The sequence below is a fragment of the Typopeltis vanoorti genome, chromosome 21, assembly GCF_054136105.1.
Source record: "Typopeltis vanoorti isolate ZY-2024b chromosome 21, IOZ_Tvanoo_1.0, whole genome shotgun sequence".
Lineage (NCBI taxonomy): Eukaryota > Metazoa > Arthropoda > Arachnida > Uropygi > Thelyphonidae > Typopeltis > Typopeltis vanoorti.
This window is the reverse complement of record NC_143569.1, coordinates 17,144,644-17,165,394: the sequence shown is the minus strand read 5'-3', so window position 1 is coordinate 17,165,394 and position 20,751 is coordinate 17,144,644. Positions and strand designations below refer to the sequence as shown.

The 20,751-nt window shown below is 35.2% G+C and overlaps 1 protein-coding gene across 1 annotated transcript in view; it reads left to right on the top strand.

Annotated features, from left to right (window-relative positions):
• The window catches only part of SdhA (succinate dehydrogenase, subunit A (flavoprotein)), a 311,617-nt gene that overhangs the window by 193,331 nt on the left and 97,535 nt on the right, over window positions 1–20,751 (top strand). The window contains exon 10 of the mRNA XM_090411417.1: window positions 4,161–4,356. Coding sequence (XP_090267543.1) covers window positions 4,161–4,356 — 196 coding nt within the window. The remainder of the gene's footprint in view (window positions 1–4,160; window positions 4,357–20,751) is intronic.

The window sequence follows — 20,751 nt, the reverse complement described above, 5'->3', positions numbered from 1 at the left end:
TTAGAAAAAGATGATTTATTAATCAGTTTTGAAGTTATGAGTGTCCCAATCAATGACACAATCCTTCTTTTACAGAACAAATTTCCCTTGAGTTATCACGTCGCTCTTTGTGCATGTGATATCTGGAGGATATCACATGCTCAGTATTACGTTCTGGTTAATGTACATTCTGGATATATTACGTTCTGGTTATTTTATATGGCAAAACACTTTCTACCTACAAAAAGAAGGCACAGCCATGGGCACGCCATTATCCTACCCTATTGCTAACTTCTACATGGAACATTTTGAGCAACTTGCTTTAGGTTCCTCCCCTTTAAAACCCAAAGTCTGGCTTAGATATGTTGACGATGTTTTTGCAATCTGGTCCCATGGTCGCTAGACACATTCCTTAGCCACCTAAACAAACAACACAAACGCATACTGTTCACAATTGAGATTGAAAAACAGAATACACTTGTCACACGTCTTCCTTCTGGCAATCTTTCCCTCACGGTTTGCCGAAAACTGACACATACTGGCCAATATATACACACAAACTCCTATCACCACCCAACACAAAAACTAGGTGTAATCAATACTCTAAAAAACAAGGCTCTGAAAATCTGCTCCAGTGAACAGGCACTGAAAGATGAATTTAAAGTGATCAGCAATGCTTTCCAAAAAAAAAATGGGTATAGCCAAAACACTATTAACAAAATTCTCTACAAGACCTCAATAAAAAAAAAAAAAGCCAAACCAGACTACAACAAAACCATAACCATTCCCTACATTAAAGGGACATCAGACAAAATAAACAGAGTACTACAAAAATACAACCTCAAAGCCACCTTTAAATCCCCTGCAAAATTAAAAAGCTTACTGAACTCATCCAAAGACCCACTCCCTGCTTGCCCACCCTGGAGTATACTGTATTCATTGCACCTGTAACATACCATATATAGGAGAAACAGGATGCACAATTCCTATCAGACAAAAAGAACATAAACGACACATTAAATATAATAATTATGGTGAAGCTGGCCTTCCTGATCATGTGAACACCTTACATAAAATTGATTGGAAAAGCACTAGTTGTCTACATCACACCAAAACATGGTATGAATGCAAATTTAAGCAAGCTTGTGAGATTGTTATCAACCACCCCAATCTGAACAATAACGAAGGTCTAAAAAATCCCATACATATGGAAGGCATATATTCGACCCAAGGAACCTTCCTCTCTAAGAACAACTATAAACAGACTGTAGTAAATCCAGGATCCTAAATCAAAAATAACAATTGTAATATTAAAAATAGGACATCATTGTTACTGTAAGATAACTATCTATAAGAAAAAATGTTTATTCATGTTATCTTAAATTAAATCTAACTTGATGTAATTTATAAATAATTTTTCACTTTTCACACTGGATGGTAAAATCTGTGTTATATGTATTTAATATAAAAGTGTAAAAAATTATTTATTATGCTCGTATTATCATTATTTAATTTTTAGCATTATTTAATACATAATTTTTGCTACACGTGTTAGGTCACTCCAAAAATAGTGTCATTTTTTTATTCTGTACTTGTTCAAATGTGTCTCATCTGTCCAAACATGAATTTTTAAAGCTTTATAAGTACTACTAAGCTTAGGTGGTCTCCTTCTAAGGAATTCCACCTTGCAAGAATATCATACATAAGTTATTGTTTAATTAACCCTTTATTATTGTGGTGGCCACTGAAGAGCACATCATGCTTTGAGTTCAAAAAAGGCAGCAATACTGCTAACACAATAAAAAATGTGCAAGATGTATATGACAGTAATGTTTTGAATGTGCAAAAGTGCCAGCGATGGTTCCAAAAATTTCAACAAGAGAGGACTCTCTCTCTCATTCTAGGTTCCCTGTCTCTCTCAATAATGATATTTTGGAAGCTGCTATTGCAAGAAGTGCCAATGCAACTGTTGAAGAATTAGTGCAAAGGATCTTAATTCGTCATCATCGACCATCCATCATCATTTGCAAGAACTTGGAATAATGTCTAAGCTTGGCAAATGGGTTACTGATGAACAAAAATTGAAGAGAGCATGGCAACATCTGCCACTGCTCTTCATTCTCGAGCAGTTCAATTTCCGTTTGAGTTGTGTAGTCACCAGTGATGAAAAGTGGATACTTTACAAGAATGTTAACCACCAAAGGCAGTGGGTTCATTCAGGGCAACAGACTGCACCTCATCCAAAATGTCTTTCACTCTCAGAAGGTTTTAAGCGTTTGGTAAGATATGGCTGTTGCTAATTTTGAACTCTTGCCACAAAACCAATCAATCAATCACAGCTGAAGTATACTGTGAACAACTTGATCAATTGAATGAAAATGTTGTTTTTCACCATGATAACACATGCTCTCATAAGTTCGTGAATCACCTGTAAGATTGAGGAACTTAGCTGGTAAAAGCTTTCACATCCTCTATATTCTTCTGATCTTGCACCTTCAGATTACACTTACTTCGAAGTTTGCAACATTTCATTAATAAAAATGCATCTTCTATGCAACTTCTTTGTCTCCAAACCTCCTGAATTCTATAGAAATAGCATTATGAAGCTTTTGTAACTTTGGAAGAGCGTTATCGATTCAAATGGAGAATATATATACTTGATTAAATTAGCGAATTATTTATCTTTTATATTCTTTCATAACATTACTTTTGGGATGATCTGATATATTTTACAAGACAGCTGATGTGTAGAAGGGAGAGGTATGTTAGCATATTTTTTGAACTAATAAAATGGTATTCTCACTTGAATATGGATGTTTACGGGATTTCATTTAGTATATGGCACCAAGTTGACTGTGTTTTTATCAGTGTTGTTGGCTATGGAGATAAGTAAATAATTATTCTGTGGGTGGGAAGTTTTTTATTTTATACTTTCTTTCTCACCATTACTAAAGTACTCCTTCAATCCAGAGTAGTTTAACTCTTAATTTCAAAATAAGTGTGATAATATAGGATCTCTTGCAATGAAGCTTCTGACTCCATGGAGACACCCATTGTAGTAGTGCTGATAATAACTTATCTTCTGTGAAGTATTAACTCATTAAGAGATTGAGTCTTCAAACACCTTTTTATAATCAAAATAAAAATCTTTACAGAAAAACACAAAGGTATATGACATAAAATCTGTAGAATTAAACTATGCATCAGATCTAAACTTAAAAAAAAAGACTTTAATCTGCACAGCTTCCCTTATATATTATAATATATACTCTCTTTTTGTATTCTCTTTCCTTCTTTCCCTTCTGAACAACTGAATGCTATGCAATATTTATTAATTTTCTCTCTACTTCTATGCATGCTTGGAATACAGTAGAGCAACTTTATGCTCAGTCCACAGTTGTTCACCACCATTGCTAGTTGTAGCGCCATGCTTAAAATGAAATGAAAGTTCTTCTCATAGTGCAGGAAAATGTATTAATTTTAACTTTGTGTTGAAAGCAGTTGAAATTATAGCATTTCTTCATTTCATAGTGTTTTTATTGCACTTGAGGTAGGTTCATTTAATCACTTACAAAGAATGAATACAGAGGTAATTTTGGCTCTTCTCTTAAGTGACAGGATGTTTTATATGAATAAAATAATGAATTTTTTATACAGTTGTCCAGATGCAAAAGGCACCAATGTTGCAATATTGTTAGCTCATACAAAATTATAATTGTTCTAATATATGGCCTAAAGAAATTCATTTTAATTCTAAGCACGAATCAAAGCCAAAAATGAAATCTCAATGTTTTACTTGCAACATAACAAAAAGGCACAAATGTTTAACTAACAAATTTACAAAATACCACATTAACTTAACTTTAAATTCAGTTTCATTATTATTAATTTGTGGGATAGCTGAATTTTAATGCAGAATCCCCATAGTTTTTTTTAGGAAAGCTATTATTACAAACTTAAAAATGTAGGTCATTTCAGCATTGGTAGCTGTATATGTGGGTGGAAGGAATATATAACCTTTTTTAACAAATGTACTGTAACAACACTTAGTTACCTATATCTGGAAAAGGAGCATTATTTTTATATTTCTTTAAATGTGAAGAAAATAAATTATTTCGAATTTCTAATGAATTATTATTTTCTGACATGGACATAAAAAAATGACTGATTATATTTATTAGGGGCTGTGGTCCAGAAAAGGATCATGTACATCTTCAGCTACATCACCTACCTCCTGAACAGTTAGCTACTCGGTTACCTGGAATCTCAGAAACTGCAATGATATTTTCTGGTGTTGATGTAACACGTGAGCCTATTCCTGTTTTACCTACTGTTCATTATAACATGGGGGGTATTCCTACCAACTACAGAGGACAGGTAATGAGAAATTTCTCATTAAAAATAGTTTTTATTCTGAATTTTGGCACTGTTTTTCACAAAATTTCAGAAATGACAGATAATTAATATATTGTTAAAAAAAAAATAATAATAAATATATATAATATTATTAAGAGAGACCTCCAGGGAGTAAGGGACTCATCGAGAGAGGCCATATACTACATTCACCAGCTATCATACTTATTCTTGAATTCATTCACAACATCCAATGGTAATTCATTCTAATCACGCACCACCCTATGAGAGAAAAATCTAGCCCTCATCCTATTCTTAGTGGCATTAATTCTCAGTTTCCAAGGATGCCCTCTTGTCCTTTCCCAATCCTCAATAAATTGAAAAATTTCATCAACAGAAATCCTGTATGACCCTTTCAGAAGTTTGTAAGTCTCAATCGTATCATCCCCACTTTCATTTGTTTGCTAGTATCTGCAGCAAATTCTCAGTCTGTCTGCATAATCAGTATTCCATAATCCTGATATCATTTTTAACACACTCCTTTCCAATATATCAGAATCACAATGGAAACCAGGAGACCAAACCTGCACACAATAGTCCAAGTGAGGTCTTATCAATGTCTTGCAAAGAGGCAAAATGACATCCTTATCTTTACATGTGAACATTTGTTTCAGCATTTCAATTATCTTTTAAGTTGTATTTGTAATCTTTGCTAAGTGGCATCTGAACTTCAACTTCCTATCTACTAACACTTCAAGATCCCTAGCCCCATCAGTTTCTTCAAGCATAATCCCACCAATATAATACGACATTGGATATGTAATCATGCTGAAGTGAATAACTTTACATTTACTGACATTGAACTGACATCCATTTTCCCATGCTCACAATTCCACCTATTCAAATCATTCTGCAAGTACTGCATATCAGCAGCATTCCTGATTACCCTACCTATCTTTGCAACATCAGTAAATAGCTGTATGTCACTTGTCAAATCCTTCCCAATATCATGAATATATAGATTGAATAACAGTAAACCAAGCACTGATCCTTGTGGTACACCACTGGTTACCTTAAATCTTACAGACTCACATTTTCCATATACCACTTTTTTGATATCTCAGTCATCCTCTTATCCATGCTAGTATTCTATAATCCAAACCCATATTCTCCAATTTATGCAACAGTCTACCATGCTGTATTCTGTCAAAAGCCTTAGCAAAATCCAAAAGTATCATAGTGTATCTATTCCCCTTGTCTATAACAATGTTACTGTTGAACAGTAACATTGTTATAGAATGTGAGCAAGTTACTAAAACATGACCTGGTAAAAGGAATAGCCAGTTCAGCTGAACACTCTTGGCACACATGCTGATATCCCATCAGCCCTTATGCCTGAATTTTTATTCAGTTTGTGCAACTGCTCTAATACCTCATCCTCATACACCTGAGTTTTTTATCCAGTGAAGAGGTAGCAGTGAGCTCAATGTTGCATATGCCAGGTTGATAGCTTTTAACAAAATGGGCACTCATTAGTTGAGCAACCTCTTTTGCATCTGTAACCCTCACACCATCTGCATTTCATATGCATTCTTTCTTTTACTTGCAGCATATCAATAGAATTCTTGTGGGTTGTCTTTAACGTGCAGAGCCAGTTTCTTTTCATACTCACTTAGCTTTCCATACAACAGTTGTGACTACTCTAGCCTGCTGCTTGCAATTTTCATAACGAACATCATCGTTATGTACAATGTTTTTCTTACGAATCTCTTGCTTATTAAGATTACACAACCATTTGGCTCCTACCCTATTTATTCTTCGAACTCTCGGGACACACTATCACATCATTTAAGTATTGTTTAAATGCTTCTCATTCACTCTCAATATTCTTTCCATCCATCGATCCCGTTCCACAGATCTTAGTATGCTCCTCGTTGGTCATAATTTTCTGCTTTGTAGTTCAGCATGTAACCTTTTCTTAGACTTATTCATAAACTCAGTCACTTCCCAAGTGAGTACCTCATGATCACTCTTGCCAACCAAAGGTAGAATAGTTAAGTCTTTAACTGAAACGCCCTCTGACACTATAATCAAATCTAATAATCTTTGACCTTGAGTTCCTGCTGTCACATGCTGCTTAAGGAAGTTGTTCCGCAATAGTTCAATAAATGCATTTTCATTCTTCTCATGAGATTCTACTGCTTCCCAGTTAGTATTTGGATAATTAAAGTCTCCTATTATGATTATTCTTTTTGCGCTCATCTTGTCTATTTGGTGATGCATTTCTTCATCACTAGCAACCGATCCACCAGATCTGTAACAACATCCCACTATGTAATTGATCTTGCTAGATTCCACCTCACACCAGCTTCAAACTCACTGCTACATGAAATACTGTTAGTAGTAGTATTACAATCATAGGTCTCAACTCAAACTGAATTCAACTCATCTGATATCATTAGCAGCATGCCCCCCTCCTCTCCTATTCTCTCTATCCTTCCTAAAAATAATGTACCTTTACACTCGATACCAGTTAGTATGTCTGATTTTGATAGCCAGGTCTCACTATGCCTACAATTATTTATTTATTTAGCATATGGCTCACTTATGAAAAGTTACATTACATTAATCCTTAATATATATGGACATAGTAATAGACATATGTACAATAATAAGACATAATACAGTCATAAAAGAGACACTCAAGAATAGGCTACAACTGAATGTATAGGTTGATTATCCATGCTACAGCAAGTGCAGTCAACTGCACTTGCTGTAGCATGGATGAAGTCTGACAGGTTTCCACTGTATGCACGTTGGACACATTCTGCTGTAATATGATTGTCTGGCGAGGTGATCCACAGTTGCACCTAGGTGAGACAATCATGTCCCATTTGTAAAGGAGGTCTGCACATCTGCCATGGTTGGTGCGGATTCGGTTAAGGGCAGACCAAGTTTTCCGAGGTAGGTCAAAGCCCGAAGGTATCTGTTTGGGTCCACTAATTCATCAAACACCCCTGTTGAAGTGTTACTCAGGACTCTTTCCACTTCTCCTTCATGTTGAAACTTGTCTCTGCAAGATTTTTTGCTGTTAAGATTGGAATGCCTTGACTTTAGCCTATTTATTTCTAGGGGTGGGATGTCTTTGTGGATTGGAAGATTTTGGATTTCCATGATTTTTCTGTATTCATGTAGAAGAAAGTTGGATCTGTAGAGGTGAAATGTTGCTTAGCACTGGGAGCCAGTAGGTTGGGGTTGATTTTACAGTTCCAGAAATAAGGTGCATAGTGGTGTTAAGCTGAGCATCAACCAAATACACATGGGCGAGCAGTATTCAGCTGTATAGTAAATGAGGCCAAGAGCAGTGCAGCAAAGCGTTGTTGCTGAGGCACCCCAAGTTGTTCCACATAGTTTTTGCAGTATATTGTTTCTTGTTTTTAGCTTGGATGCTGTGTTAATGAGATGTGGTTTAAAAGATAGTGTTCTATCCGGAGTGATGCCCGGATATTTTGGGAATCTGTTGTAGCATAGCAGTTTGTGGTTGAAGTAGACCGTGAGTTCTTTGTTAGCCTGGTTATTATTCAGGTGGAAGCATGAAACTTATGTTTTGCTAGAATTTGGGCGTAATCTTCATTTGCTGAAATATTCATCTAGGACTGCAAGGTCGTTTATTGGTGTGTCTGGTGGCTAGAGCAATGTCATCAGTGTAGCAAAACTTCTTGGAGGCTGTATTAGGCAAATCTGCAATGTATAAGTTAAAAAGGAGGGGAGCCAGAACTGACCCTTGTGGTAGTCCATTATCCAGTGTTCTTTGTTTACTTTTGTTCTCGTCTATACTTGGAACAGGCGGTTGATGAGCAAGTTATCGATTAGTTCTGCATGGGACTGCACGGAGCAACTTGCAGACTGCTCCATGCCTTCAGACTGTATCATAAGCTGTGGTAAGATCTACAAAAGCTACAGCTGTTTTCAGGCATTGTTGCTTGGTAGCCTGCCTCTATATGTGTGGTGAATGACAGAACCTGATCAGACATAAACGAAGCAGCTTCATTTATGTCTGAATCCTGCCTGTTCCACTGCGACTTGTTCTATTATCTTAGAGGCAATTCTATTGAAAATGAGCCTTTCTAGGAGCTTATAACAGGTGATAAGCAGGGCGATTGGTCGGTAGTTTTCTGGTTTGGTGTTGGTTTTTCCTGGTTTTAAGATGGGGATAATTTTTGTCCTCTTAAACTCTTTTGGAAGTCTACCACTCTGGAGAATGTCAGAGAAAAAGCAAGCCAACCACTGTCGAGCTTTTTGGCCTGTCTTCAACACGAAATCGGGATGAATTCCATCGAAACCTTGAGTCTTGCCTGGTTTCATATCCATTAGAGTAGCGTTAATATCTTCAAGAGAGGGTCATGAATATAAAGGGTCTGATGGTCTGTTATTTTTCAAATATGTAAGTTCTCTTTTTATTTGAAGAGTGTGTTATTTGTCCTTGGTGGTATATCTTGATTGGTTAGGAGAAATAGTTGATTGTTCCCAGGCAGTCAGGGTGCCACTACCTAGTTTTCTTAGAAGGCTCCATGCTTTCCTGCTGGAGTGCCGAAAATCGAGTCTGTTTCTACTGTTTCAGTCCATTTCATCTGCAATGTCAGGATCACCACACTCTAGATATTCTTGATACAGTTTATTACTATCATTGTCCCATCCAGGGATATACTTCTTCCGGAAACCTCTTGGTATGCCTACAATGTGAGGTCCCAGCGTATTGACTAAGGCAACAAACTACCCCTTTAATTCTGATACTCCTAGCATTCGTGTACAGACATAATAATCTACCTGTATGTTCTTTTGTATGCTCTTGTCTGCAGTCAATATGACACAGGTGAATAACTTGCAGATCTCTGTTCTTCTGTAGTGCCTTATACATGTAGACATCTTTGCACATGTTTGATGGCTCCATACCGGATGAACACAAAGTCGAAATCGTTCTCTCCTCGTCAACATTTCCATGACAAAGCCCACTCCCGTCATTAACACAGTTGTATGACATTGTCCCTCTTGCACTCACCTTCTCACCATTCTTCCCTGGCTCTCTGTGTTAGGTCTCATACCAGTTATTAGTTTTTCTAGACTTCTAATACCAAACACATTCAGATGTATGCCGTCCTTCTTATACAAATCCATCTCCCCTCAAAACTCATTCCTCGCATCCATTCCTTCTACACAGCTTATGCATTGAATCGTTTGCCATCATAGCCCTTATTCTTCTTAATTCATTTTTATCATATCAAGGTAAAATACTGACAATTTTCACTTTTTTCACTCTTTATTCTCATCTCTTCCAACAATCCTTTGATGTCCTCTCTCATACTGAACTTATCACCAGATAATTCATTAGTACCTACTACAATTATGATTTCCTTTACTTTTATTTTCTGTTTTTGAATTGCTTCCTTTATATTCTTAATTTTTGCTTCAGGAAAACTCTTAAGTTATAACTCGTTCATCAATTATCACCATACCAAATAACTTCTTTTTTTTTTTTTTTTTAAGTAAAATCACTTACCTGATTTCCTTTACTTCCTGACTTACCTGTTTCTGTGCTTTGTTTTTTATTTTCTCCTTATGCTCATTTAAACGACTCAACTTTTTTTGTAATTCCCACATAGTTTCTCTGATGATCTGCCTTAATTTTGCTGTTTTGGAGGTTAATTAATTTTCATCAACCTCCTCCACAACTCCAATAACCATGTTAGCAGGACTAGTCTTCTTGTTATTGTCTGCGGTGCTCTTTTTTGGCATTGCTTTCCTTGTGCGTTTTTTGGCGCCATTTTAATGTTATATTTTTTGTTGAATCCTGTACACCCCTTGAGGTTACATGACAGGAATTTAATGATGTGTTGAAATATCTTAATAAAAGTTTTATTAAATACTAAATACACTAAAATCTATACTGATATATGCTATAAAACACTCATTTTCTAAGGAAAATGCACAATAACATAGTTCAAAATAGTTTCTTCATGGCAGGCTGTCTTATTAATAATACAGTTTTGTACACACGTGAGACAATGCTTTGCTGATGTTCATCATCAAATTCCTGCCATGTACCCTCAAGGGAGGTGTACAGAATATGATAGTACTACATGAAAAAAATTACATCATTACTAACTTCCTATCTACAATTTTCCTCCAAATCAGTCTGTTACTTGTCAAGACTCCAACATTATCAGATCTTATATTTCTATCGTCTAAGGCACTTTGTACCGTATCAATCCACCTATATCTTGGTCTTCCTCTGGGTCGTTTTGCTGCCAACCTGACAGAGAACACTTGTTTTGCTAATCTTTCCTCGCCCATTCTGTTTAAGTGACCATACCACCTGAGATTAGCTCTGCTAACACATTCCTGGATGCTGACAATGTCAAGTTCTTTCCTAATATCCTCGTTTTTAATATGATATTGCCATTGATGCCATCTGTTCATGCCTATAATCTTTCTCAGGACTCTCATAACTGCGGTCTCTAGTCTTTGGTCAAGTGTTTTACTTCTGACCCAGCTCTCAGATCCATAAGTTAAAACTGGTTTGAATACTGTCTTGTATACAGCTAATTTAGTGTTACAACTAATTTCTCTCTTATTCCATATCAATTTATTCAATCGACTTCCCACCATACCAGCTTTGCTGATTCTGTTGTCTATTTCTATATTTAATTTACCATCTTCAGTAAAAATCGTGCCTAAGTAGCTGAAATGTTTTACTTGTTCCACAGGTTCTCCATTCACAATACACAGTTGACATTTTCAATGATTCTGCCCATTTTCATTGTCTTTGTCTTTCTATTGCTGACCTTCATACCATATCTATTACAACAGTTATTCAATTTAGTCAGAGAATCTTGCAGACTTGTAGCAGATTTATTTAGAAGTATAACATCATCTGCATGAAGCAAAGAGCTGACATTAACATCTCCAATTTTGATATCAGGTTTAATACCACATTCCTTCATAATGTGATCCATATAGATAATGAATAACAGAGGGGATAATGTACATCCTTGTCTCACACCAGATTTAACATTAAACCATCTTCCTGTACTTCCTTCAATTCTAACTGCTGACTTACAACTCAAATAAAGACTAAGTATTGCTTGATATAATGCCCCATTGACACCATATAACTGCAGCGTATTGATAGCTTCTCTCTTGGCACCTTGTCATATGCCTTTTCCAAATCGACAAAACTTAAATACAGATCTTTGTTATATTCCCATGATTTCTCGACTATTTGTCGTAAAGTTAAGATCTGATCCTGACAGCCTCTATTTGGCCTGAATCCAACTTGTTCTTCACCAAGCTTTTCTTCCACAGTTCTTCTCAACCGTTTCTCAAGCATACTTGCATAGATCCTACCAGGAACACTCAGTAGGGAAATACCACTGTAATTCTCGCATTCAGTTTTATTTCCCTTTTTATATATCGGTACTATGAGAGCTCTACTCCAATCATTGGGAATTCGGTCCTCTGTCCAGGCTTTCTGAACTATGCGGTGCAGCCACTGTAAGACTCTTATACCACCATACTTCAGCATTTCTGGTCGAATATCATCTACTCCTGCTGCCTTTCCACATTTCAAGCCTTTGATGGCTTTTTCTACTTCAAGTATGGATATGTATTCCTGACTGCATGCCTGGTCAGTGTTTTTTACCACTATGCTGTCATCACTGCTTGTTTCATTTAGCAGTTTTTCAAAGTAATTATTCCATACCTCAAGGATATCTTTTTCTCCCGTTTTCATGTCAAATTTATCATCTCTAACTCCTTTTACAGCACTCTTTCCTCCATTTCTAAGCCTCTTCAACAACCTCCAGAATATTTTGCCACCTTCTCGATATTTATTTTCTATATTCTTGCCAAAGTCTGCCCATCACTTTTTGTTTAGCTAGTTTTACACAGTGTTTAGCATTTTTTTTTTGCATTTGTCTCTATATTCTCTAAGAGCACAAGCTGACTTATTTGCCAGGAACTTTTGATATGCTTTCTTCTTTTCCTTCACTGCCTCTTTAACTTCCTGTGTCCACCAGAGAGTTCTGATTTTTTTATCCTTGCAAACAACCTCACCACATGCCTCTGGCAGAATCAGTCAGTGTTTTCTTCAGAGTTTGCAACTGAATCTCCAAGGTTTGATTCCTGTTCTCAAACTCATTCATTTTTTTTTCAATAATCTTTGTGTATTTTAGTCTACAGTTCACATCTGAGAGCTGCTCAACTTTTATTCGCTTTAAAACTTTCTTACATGTTATTCTTTTCAATATGAAATTCAATTTTATCCTGCTCAAGACTAAATAGGGATCACTTCCAATTTCAAATCCTCTGTACACTCTGGTGTCCTGCACCAGGGAGAAAACATCGCTCTCAACAATAACATAGTCAGTGAGACTTTTCTTATTCTTAGCCTCTTCTCTCCATGTGAATTTGTGCACATTTTTATGTTGGAACATGGTGTTAGGAATAACCAATCCATGTCCTGAGCAGAAATCCAACAGATATTTGCCATTATTATTAGCTTTGCTCTTTTCTCCAAATTTTCCCAAAATATTTTTGTATATCTCACAATCATTTCCTACTCTGCTATTTAGACCCCCAACAAGGACCAACTTTTCCTTTTTCATTGTGTCAGTTGCTTTTTTCTAAAAATTCAAATTTCAAAAAATTTCAAAAAATTCCTCCACTTCTACCTTAGTAGAACCTTCTGTGGGACCATAGGCACAAATAAGTCTCATTGTCCAGTTCTCCATTCTCGTGACTACCATTCAAGAAGATTAGCCTTGTATTTTGTGTTCAATACTGTGGCTACTCCTTCTTTTCCTTGATTGTCATTGCCTGAATATAACATTTTGTATTTATTGCTCAGAAAGATCTCACCAGTTTTGGTCTTTATTTTGTTTCAGTCACCCCTATTATGTCGTTCTGGTACTTATCTAATTCCTCAGCTAGCTCCATTTCTTTGCCATTCAGGCTTCTTACGTCGATAGTACTGATCTTTAATTCTGGTGATGTTGAGTTGGGGTTTGTTTTCACAGATTGTTCCAGTAGCTGACTTTTCGCTGTTCGCCCTGGTTCCCGGGCGACGTCCCAGCCGGCATGAAATTTTGTCACGTTGTACCATCATTTTTTATTTTGGTTTAACCAATAAGAATACAATTTGGTCGGCTAAATCCCAAATTGCCAGCCCATCGTCGTTCGTTCAGTATCCAAGTAGATACCCAACAGGGTGCACCACGAGAAGGTGAGGATTGAACATTAGGTCAGAAGCCCTGGTCGGTTCTCCGCATTCCTCTAAAGGCTATGTGGAGGTCTCCTCTCAGTTATATAGCTTTGACCCTTAAGCACCCCTTATGAAGATATAATTGTTTTAATTAATTTTTTTTTTTTTAATTTCTAGAGCTTTGACTCCATAACATTAAAATGTTAATTGGAATTAACCTTTTAATGTTATGTTTCTGATTTATATTTTTATGGAACTTTTTAATATGGTCTGTATATATTAATGATATTTGAAGAGTGTCAAACTGAGTTGACTCACATACCACAAAACAAATGGATGTTAGTTTAATAACTAACTAAATTATGTCAACTTAATTTAGTTATTAAACTGATTTCTGTTCTCAATGTGGTTACTGCAATTCACATTCCAGACCGCATAAACACATAGCAAATGATATCTTCTGTTGGTTGGCAACTCTTACTTGAAGGAAGAATCAATAAAGAAGAATGAATATCAAAGCAACATCTGACTAAATGGCATTTATCATAATATCGAGGATTTTTTTTTTGGTAAAAACTGTTTGAATCAAAATCTTTTTTTTTTTTTTTTGTTATTGTTGTTAAATTGAGTTAATATAAACTAGTTCACACCTTCAGCCTCCGATATCATGTTGTTTCCTCTAAATAAAGCTTTAAACACAGTGTACCGATCCATGTTGTAGAGTCAAAAAAAAACTATTTCAGATAATACATAATAAATTGGCCATCCATTTTCAGAACATTACCTTCTTTCAAACAGCCTTTTCTAAAATGGAAACCACTTTTCTTCCAATTGTTTTCAAGGAGTTTATTTGGTTGCTGACACAGACACCAGGTGACGCTGCAAGGTCAAGGTCACCTTACTTCAAAAAATTAAAAGGTGTCTGAATAAATTTGTTTTGAAATAAAAACAAAATAAAAATTACATTTGATTGTATAGGAGTAACTTAAAATATTCAATATTTAATTGAAAAATGCTTTTGTTTATATCTTTTAAATTTATGTCAGCTAGACCTCATTGTATTTATATATTGACTTTCTTTCATTAAAGTAACAGGTTAGCAACTCTCAGTTTTGTTTGTACTTGGCTTTTTTTGCATTCAACAATGTTCGACCACATTTGAATATATTCAGGTTTGCATTTAAAAAAATAAATAAAATAAAAAATTTCTCTTAACAAATATGCAGCAGCTTTAAATTTTGCTATTTTTTTTTTAATTTCATGAAATGTTTTCAACAGTTGATAATGCACTGCTTTTTCTTTCCCTCTATAAAGATGTTTATTCTGAGAAGGCTTGACTTAAAAATATTTGTTTAGAACCTGAAAACAAATTGATTCAGACAGTCTAACATGAACGAATGTTGGGAAACATTTTTGAGAAAAAAATTTTCTTACATCTCATTTGAATCTGAGAGTTTTCCTCCTCAAATGAAAATGGAATCCACTTTTCATTTTTATAGATTTCAATATATTTTCTGCCACTTTTAATGCTGTACTGCAATTTAGGTATGTTAACATGTACTGTATGCTCCAAAATAAATTTCTAATAAATTTAATGAAGTTCAATTTCAAGATTTATTTATTTGAATGAGATTCCATTATACATTTTTGTGAAAACCAATACTTCAGATTGGGATACAAGGCTGAAGATAATCATCATTGCTCATTTTTTTAGTCATGGTGTGTGCTAATTTCCTAATAGAAATTTCATGTGATAATCTGTTTTGTAAAACATACATATACTGGCAAAGAATTTAAGTTTATAATATTCATAAAATACTGCAAATATTCAAGATTTTTCACTTACTTTTCATTTTGTAAGCTTAAAACGAAGACTTTATTCCTCCACTTAATTAATCAATATGCTCACTGACATCTATTTGTTCAACTTTTGATCGTTCCCTAATAGGCCGAAATTTCATGTCCCTGATGTTTTGACTTGAAAATGAATTTTAAATGTTTAAGTATTTTTTGACTCCTCCTTTAAAGCTTTACAAGTGCCATTCTGACAGTTGAAAAGAATACAGAATTAATTATACACATTCATCACATAGTAGTAATTATATTCTGAAATATAATCATCACCATGTGATCATTGAATGCATGTGAAGAGATTAATGTTATTATTACAAGAAACAAATTTGTCATCTGATACTATTAAATCTAGTCTTTAAATATTTAGTGAATAACCTCGTTATGTTCTAATCCAGAAACATAAAAAAAATTTTTAAAAAAATGCTTTCCTTTCTTTACTGATGTTATTTATAAACTTTTCAATTTCAATATACTCCCACTGCTTGTGATACTTAGTGGGTATTAATAAAAACTACATAACTACATACAGAATACTAGATTGTCTATTATATAGGCATTTATAACATGTAGCTGAAGATAAGCATCTTAATAAAGTCACTACTTTCTAATTAGCAGACTGTAGGTTTGGATCTCTGCCATGTTTTATTTTAAATGTTTTTAGGTGGCAAATGAATTTTATTACTTTATATGAGACTATCATCCTGCTTTATTTGAAGGTATGGATGTGATTTGAAAATGTTCCATATTCAGTATCTAGAGCAAGGGTTGGTTTAAGATTACCTAACACTTAGTATTAGTAATATTACTTTAATTCTATATATTTCCTGATATGTATGCTTGAAGGATGTTTAGGCTACTCATAGCACTACATGATTAAGTTTACATTATTAATTTCCTATCAACAATTTTCCTCCAAATTAGTCTGACGTCAACACTCCACTATTGTCATATCTAACGTTATGTGCTTCTAAGGAATTCCATCTAGACCTTGGTCTTCCTCTTGGTCTCTCTCCTTCCATCTTACCATTAGTCACCTGTTTTGCTAACCTTTCCCTCTCTCCCCACATTCTGTTTAAGTTGCCATACCACATTAGATTAGCTTTGCTCACACATTCTTGAATGTTAACAATGTCAGATTCCTTTCTTATATGTCATTGCTGCCATCCGATTATGTCTCTATTTTTTTCTCAGAATTCTCATATCTATGGTCTCTATTTGATCAAGTGCTTTATTTCTAGCCCAACTCTCAGATCCATTACCTAAAACTGATTTTCACACTGTCTTGTGTACTGCTAGTTTTTTTTGTTTTGGCTAACTTCTCTCTTATTTCATATAAATTTATTCAGCTAGCTACTCACCATACCAGGTTTTTTTTATTCTGTTGTCTATTTCCAGATTTAACCTGCCATCTTCATGAAAACCTGTGCCTAAATAGCTGAAATATTTTACTTGTTCAATAGGATCTCCATTCAGAATGCATCTGAAGTGCTCTGTGCTCCTGCCTATTTTCATAGTTTTGTTCTTTTTATGGCTGATTATCATGCCATATTTGTTCTAGCTGTTATTCAATTTAGTTAAAGGATCCTGAAGACTTGCACTAGATGTGTTTAGGAGTACAGTATCATCTATATAAAGCAAAGAGCTAAGTTTGACATATCCAATTCTAACATGAAGTCTAATGCCACTTTCTTTCATAATGCGATCTCTACAGATGATGAATAAGAGTGGAAATAACGTGCATCCTTGTCTTACCCCTGATTTTACAACGAACCATCTGCCTGCATTTCCTTCAATTCTAACTGCTGACTTACAGCTTAAATACAGACTATGTATTGCTTTGTATTATGTTCCGGTTCCATTTACCTAAAATAATTTTAGTATTTTGAAAAGGCTTCATATGAGCATCTTGTTATATGCCTTTTTCAGATCTATAAAAAATTTGAATTCTTAAGTTTTTCTTATTCTTATCTAAACCTGTGTTTATCATCTCTTTATTTACTACTACTTCTTGCCATCTACATCTTTGTTTTCATTTTTTCCTACCATCATATTAATTTCTTATGCCTGATTTGCATCAATATGCTGCAGGAAATAATATGCAAATCAGGTATAAGAGGTTAATGCTGGTGCATTTTATAATTTGGAACTTTTTATGGTGAGGTAGTTTGTTCATCCCATAATCCATATTAAAGGCTTGTATTTTCTTGCGCTCTTTTTTGTCAATTTCCCATGTTTCAGAATCATTTTCATGCTTTGTACTGGAAAGTGATTAATTCAGAATGAATACTTTAACTGTTCATATAACAAACAGTGACTAAGTCAGTAGTGTGTGTGTTTATGCAATTTCAAGTATTATAATAAAGGATAAAGCTTTGTTTTCTTTATTTTTATGACTGCTTCGTCAGTTTGCTAGCAACCATAAGAATATCAAGCGATGTAAATATTTCATACCAGAATCAAGAATCAAGCATAAGTTTTTATGCTTGATTCTTGAATATGTGCAGAATGAAGTTCTTTGGGGTAAAAAGCAATTAGTATGTTGGTTTTGATTAGAAATGGTTTGACTTAAACCTTTTGAGAAAAAGTTTCTTTCACAGTTTAGATTTAGGATTTCTGTAGCTCTTAAGATTTTTTTTTTTTTTTTTTTTTTTCTACAGGTTAAGAATTTGTTTTTCCAAGTGAAAAAAAAAAAAAAACTACTGAGACTAGGTAGTTTGTAGCCATAGTAGAAGATGCACCATGGCTTCATAGTCTATCTAGTGATCCCACTGGTTATAGAATATCCACTCTTTTAAAGTATCTTTTTAAACTTATGAGATATTAAGTTTTATTTTTACACAGTTTACAAAATGTGTGTGATGTATTGAGAAACCTGCATACCTGAGTATAACACCAAGAGAGAGAAAGAGGCTGAGATGATATAATAAGATGGAAGATCATCAGAGCATATCAGACAGAAAGTGCACGTAAGTGGGAAGGCAAGAGAGGACTATTAGTGCAGGTGGTAGACGGGGGGAAATTACAACTGGTCACTTGTTCTTTTGGAAAACATGATTGCCTTTTCAGAGAAGTTATGCTCTTAAAAAGAACAGCCACCTGAGAAGAAACAAATGGATATTTCATCATCAGTTTATGTAATTAAGAATCATAGTTTGGCTGTGATCCTTCATTTGGCTATGCATTTTGGTTTTCTTTTGTGCATGTGGCAAACAGTAGATTACTTTGGAAGAAAATTGTTGAAAGGAAGCTAGAAATAATCTAAACCTAATCATGTAGTATTATCACTGTATTTGGTGCACCCTGAGTGAGAAAATCATTAGTCTTCCACCAGAAGACTTGCGTTCATCTATGTGGAAATTAGTTTTTTTAATGTGAATCCCATTTATGCAGTAATGAAATATGAAAGGTTGCAAATCTGTATTTTAGTACCATGGTTGAACTAACAGTTATGTGCTAGGAATGTTTTTGCCAGTATTACTCCACAGATAAAAAATCAAATGGGATAGTAAACTAATTTTATTGATTACTTGACTAGTTTTGTGAAAATCTTTTGGTTCACAAAAGCAGGAGAATTCTGTGAATAAACTAAAGAAACTATTAATAACAGTTAACATATATAAAAATATTTGAACATGAATATCAAATTTGTTGGCTGATTTATGGACTACCGTATGCTGCTGGTAACCACCTTTGTGTTGTGATGAATTAGAGGAGACCAGATGTAAAGTCACCCCTTGTTTCTTGTTGCACTATAGATCTGTTACCATTTTATCAGGACCAGTTTTCTTAAATCATGAAATACACATTTTATCTGGTCTGGTCTTCCTAAATCATGACACACACACACATGGTTACTAGCAGTATACAGTAGTCCACAAACCAACAAGCATTGCCATAGCAAATGTGTACTTTCTATCGTTATTCATGTTCAAATATTTTCATTTTGTGTGGTAACTGTTATTACTTGTTGTTTTTTAGTTTATTCATAGAATTTCATCATGTTGGAGGCTTAATGGATTTTTTACGACACTCAAAAAGAATTAAAATAGAATTTAATACTTCCTATATTTCGTCCTAGTCACTAGGACATCTACGGGGATTACAAAAACAATTAATGTAACATATACACAAATAACAAACAATACTAAGCCCAACCACGTGGGTGACACTAAAGTCCTATCTAGGTAGAGCGCCCTCTAAGGGCAGTAGTAGGTGGCCTGGAATGTAAGGTGGGAACTCTGGTGATGAGTGTTTCCCAAATCTTCGGAAGCTTAATGCAACCGTATTTATTAAGATTTGGTTGGTTTTTGAGAGCTGCTGCTGCTTCTAAGAAAAGTCTCTCTTTCTTGAATTTGCTGTGGTGGAGCATGGTGGTTTTCTTCCATGATACCCTGTGGGTGGTGTCCAAAACATGATCAGCCAAGCCTGAATGGCCATAGTTGTGTTTGAAGATGTAAGACTTGTGTTCCTCTAGACGGATGGATGCTGATCTGCTTGTCTGTCCAAAGTACGCCAGCTTACAGGAACAGGGTACTTTGTAAACTCCAGGCAGAGAGAGAGGAGGGAGCTGATCTTTCATAGAACGGATAAGGGTAGCAAGTTTGCGGTGGGGCTTATATGCTGTGTGTAGGTTGTACTGTTTTAGTATCTTGGCTATTTTTTTGGATGTGCCACGGATGTAGGGTATGGTGATGGCATTTTTAAAATCTTGTTGACGAGAAGGACGGGGAATGGGGGAGGAGTTGATTATTTTTTTGATACTGTGATCGTTGTAGCCATTGGAGAGGAAAGTGCTGTGTATGTGGTTAAGCTCAGTAGTGAGGGCGGTTCCACTGGAACAAAGATTGTGGGCTCTCTTGGTAAGAGTTTTAATAATGCCAAATTGTTGAGAGGGGTGGTGGTGGGAGAGTTTGTGAATGTATCTGCTTGTGTGTGTGGGTTTTCTGTATACAGTGAAGGTAAGTGTATCATTAGGCAGGCGTGCCTAATGATACACTTAATAAAAAAATAATCAACTCCTCCCCCATTCCCCGTCCTTCTCGTCAACAAGATTTTAAAAATGCCATCACCATACCCTACATCCGTGGCACATCCGAAAAAATAGCCAAGATACTAAAACAGTACAACCTACACACAGCATATAAGCCCCACTGCAAACTTGCTACCCTTATCCGTTCTACGAAAGATCAGCTCCCTCCTCTCTCTCTGCCTGGAGTTTACAAAGTACCCTGTTCCTGTAAGCTGGCGTACTTTGGATAGACAGGCAGATCAGCATCCATCCGTCTAGAGGAACACAAGTCTTACAT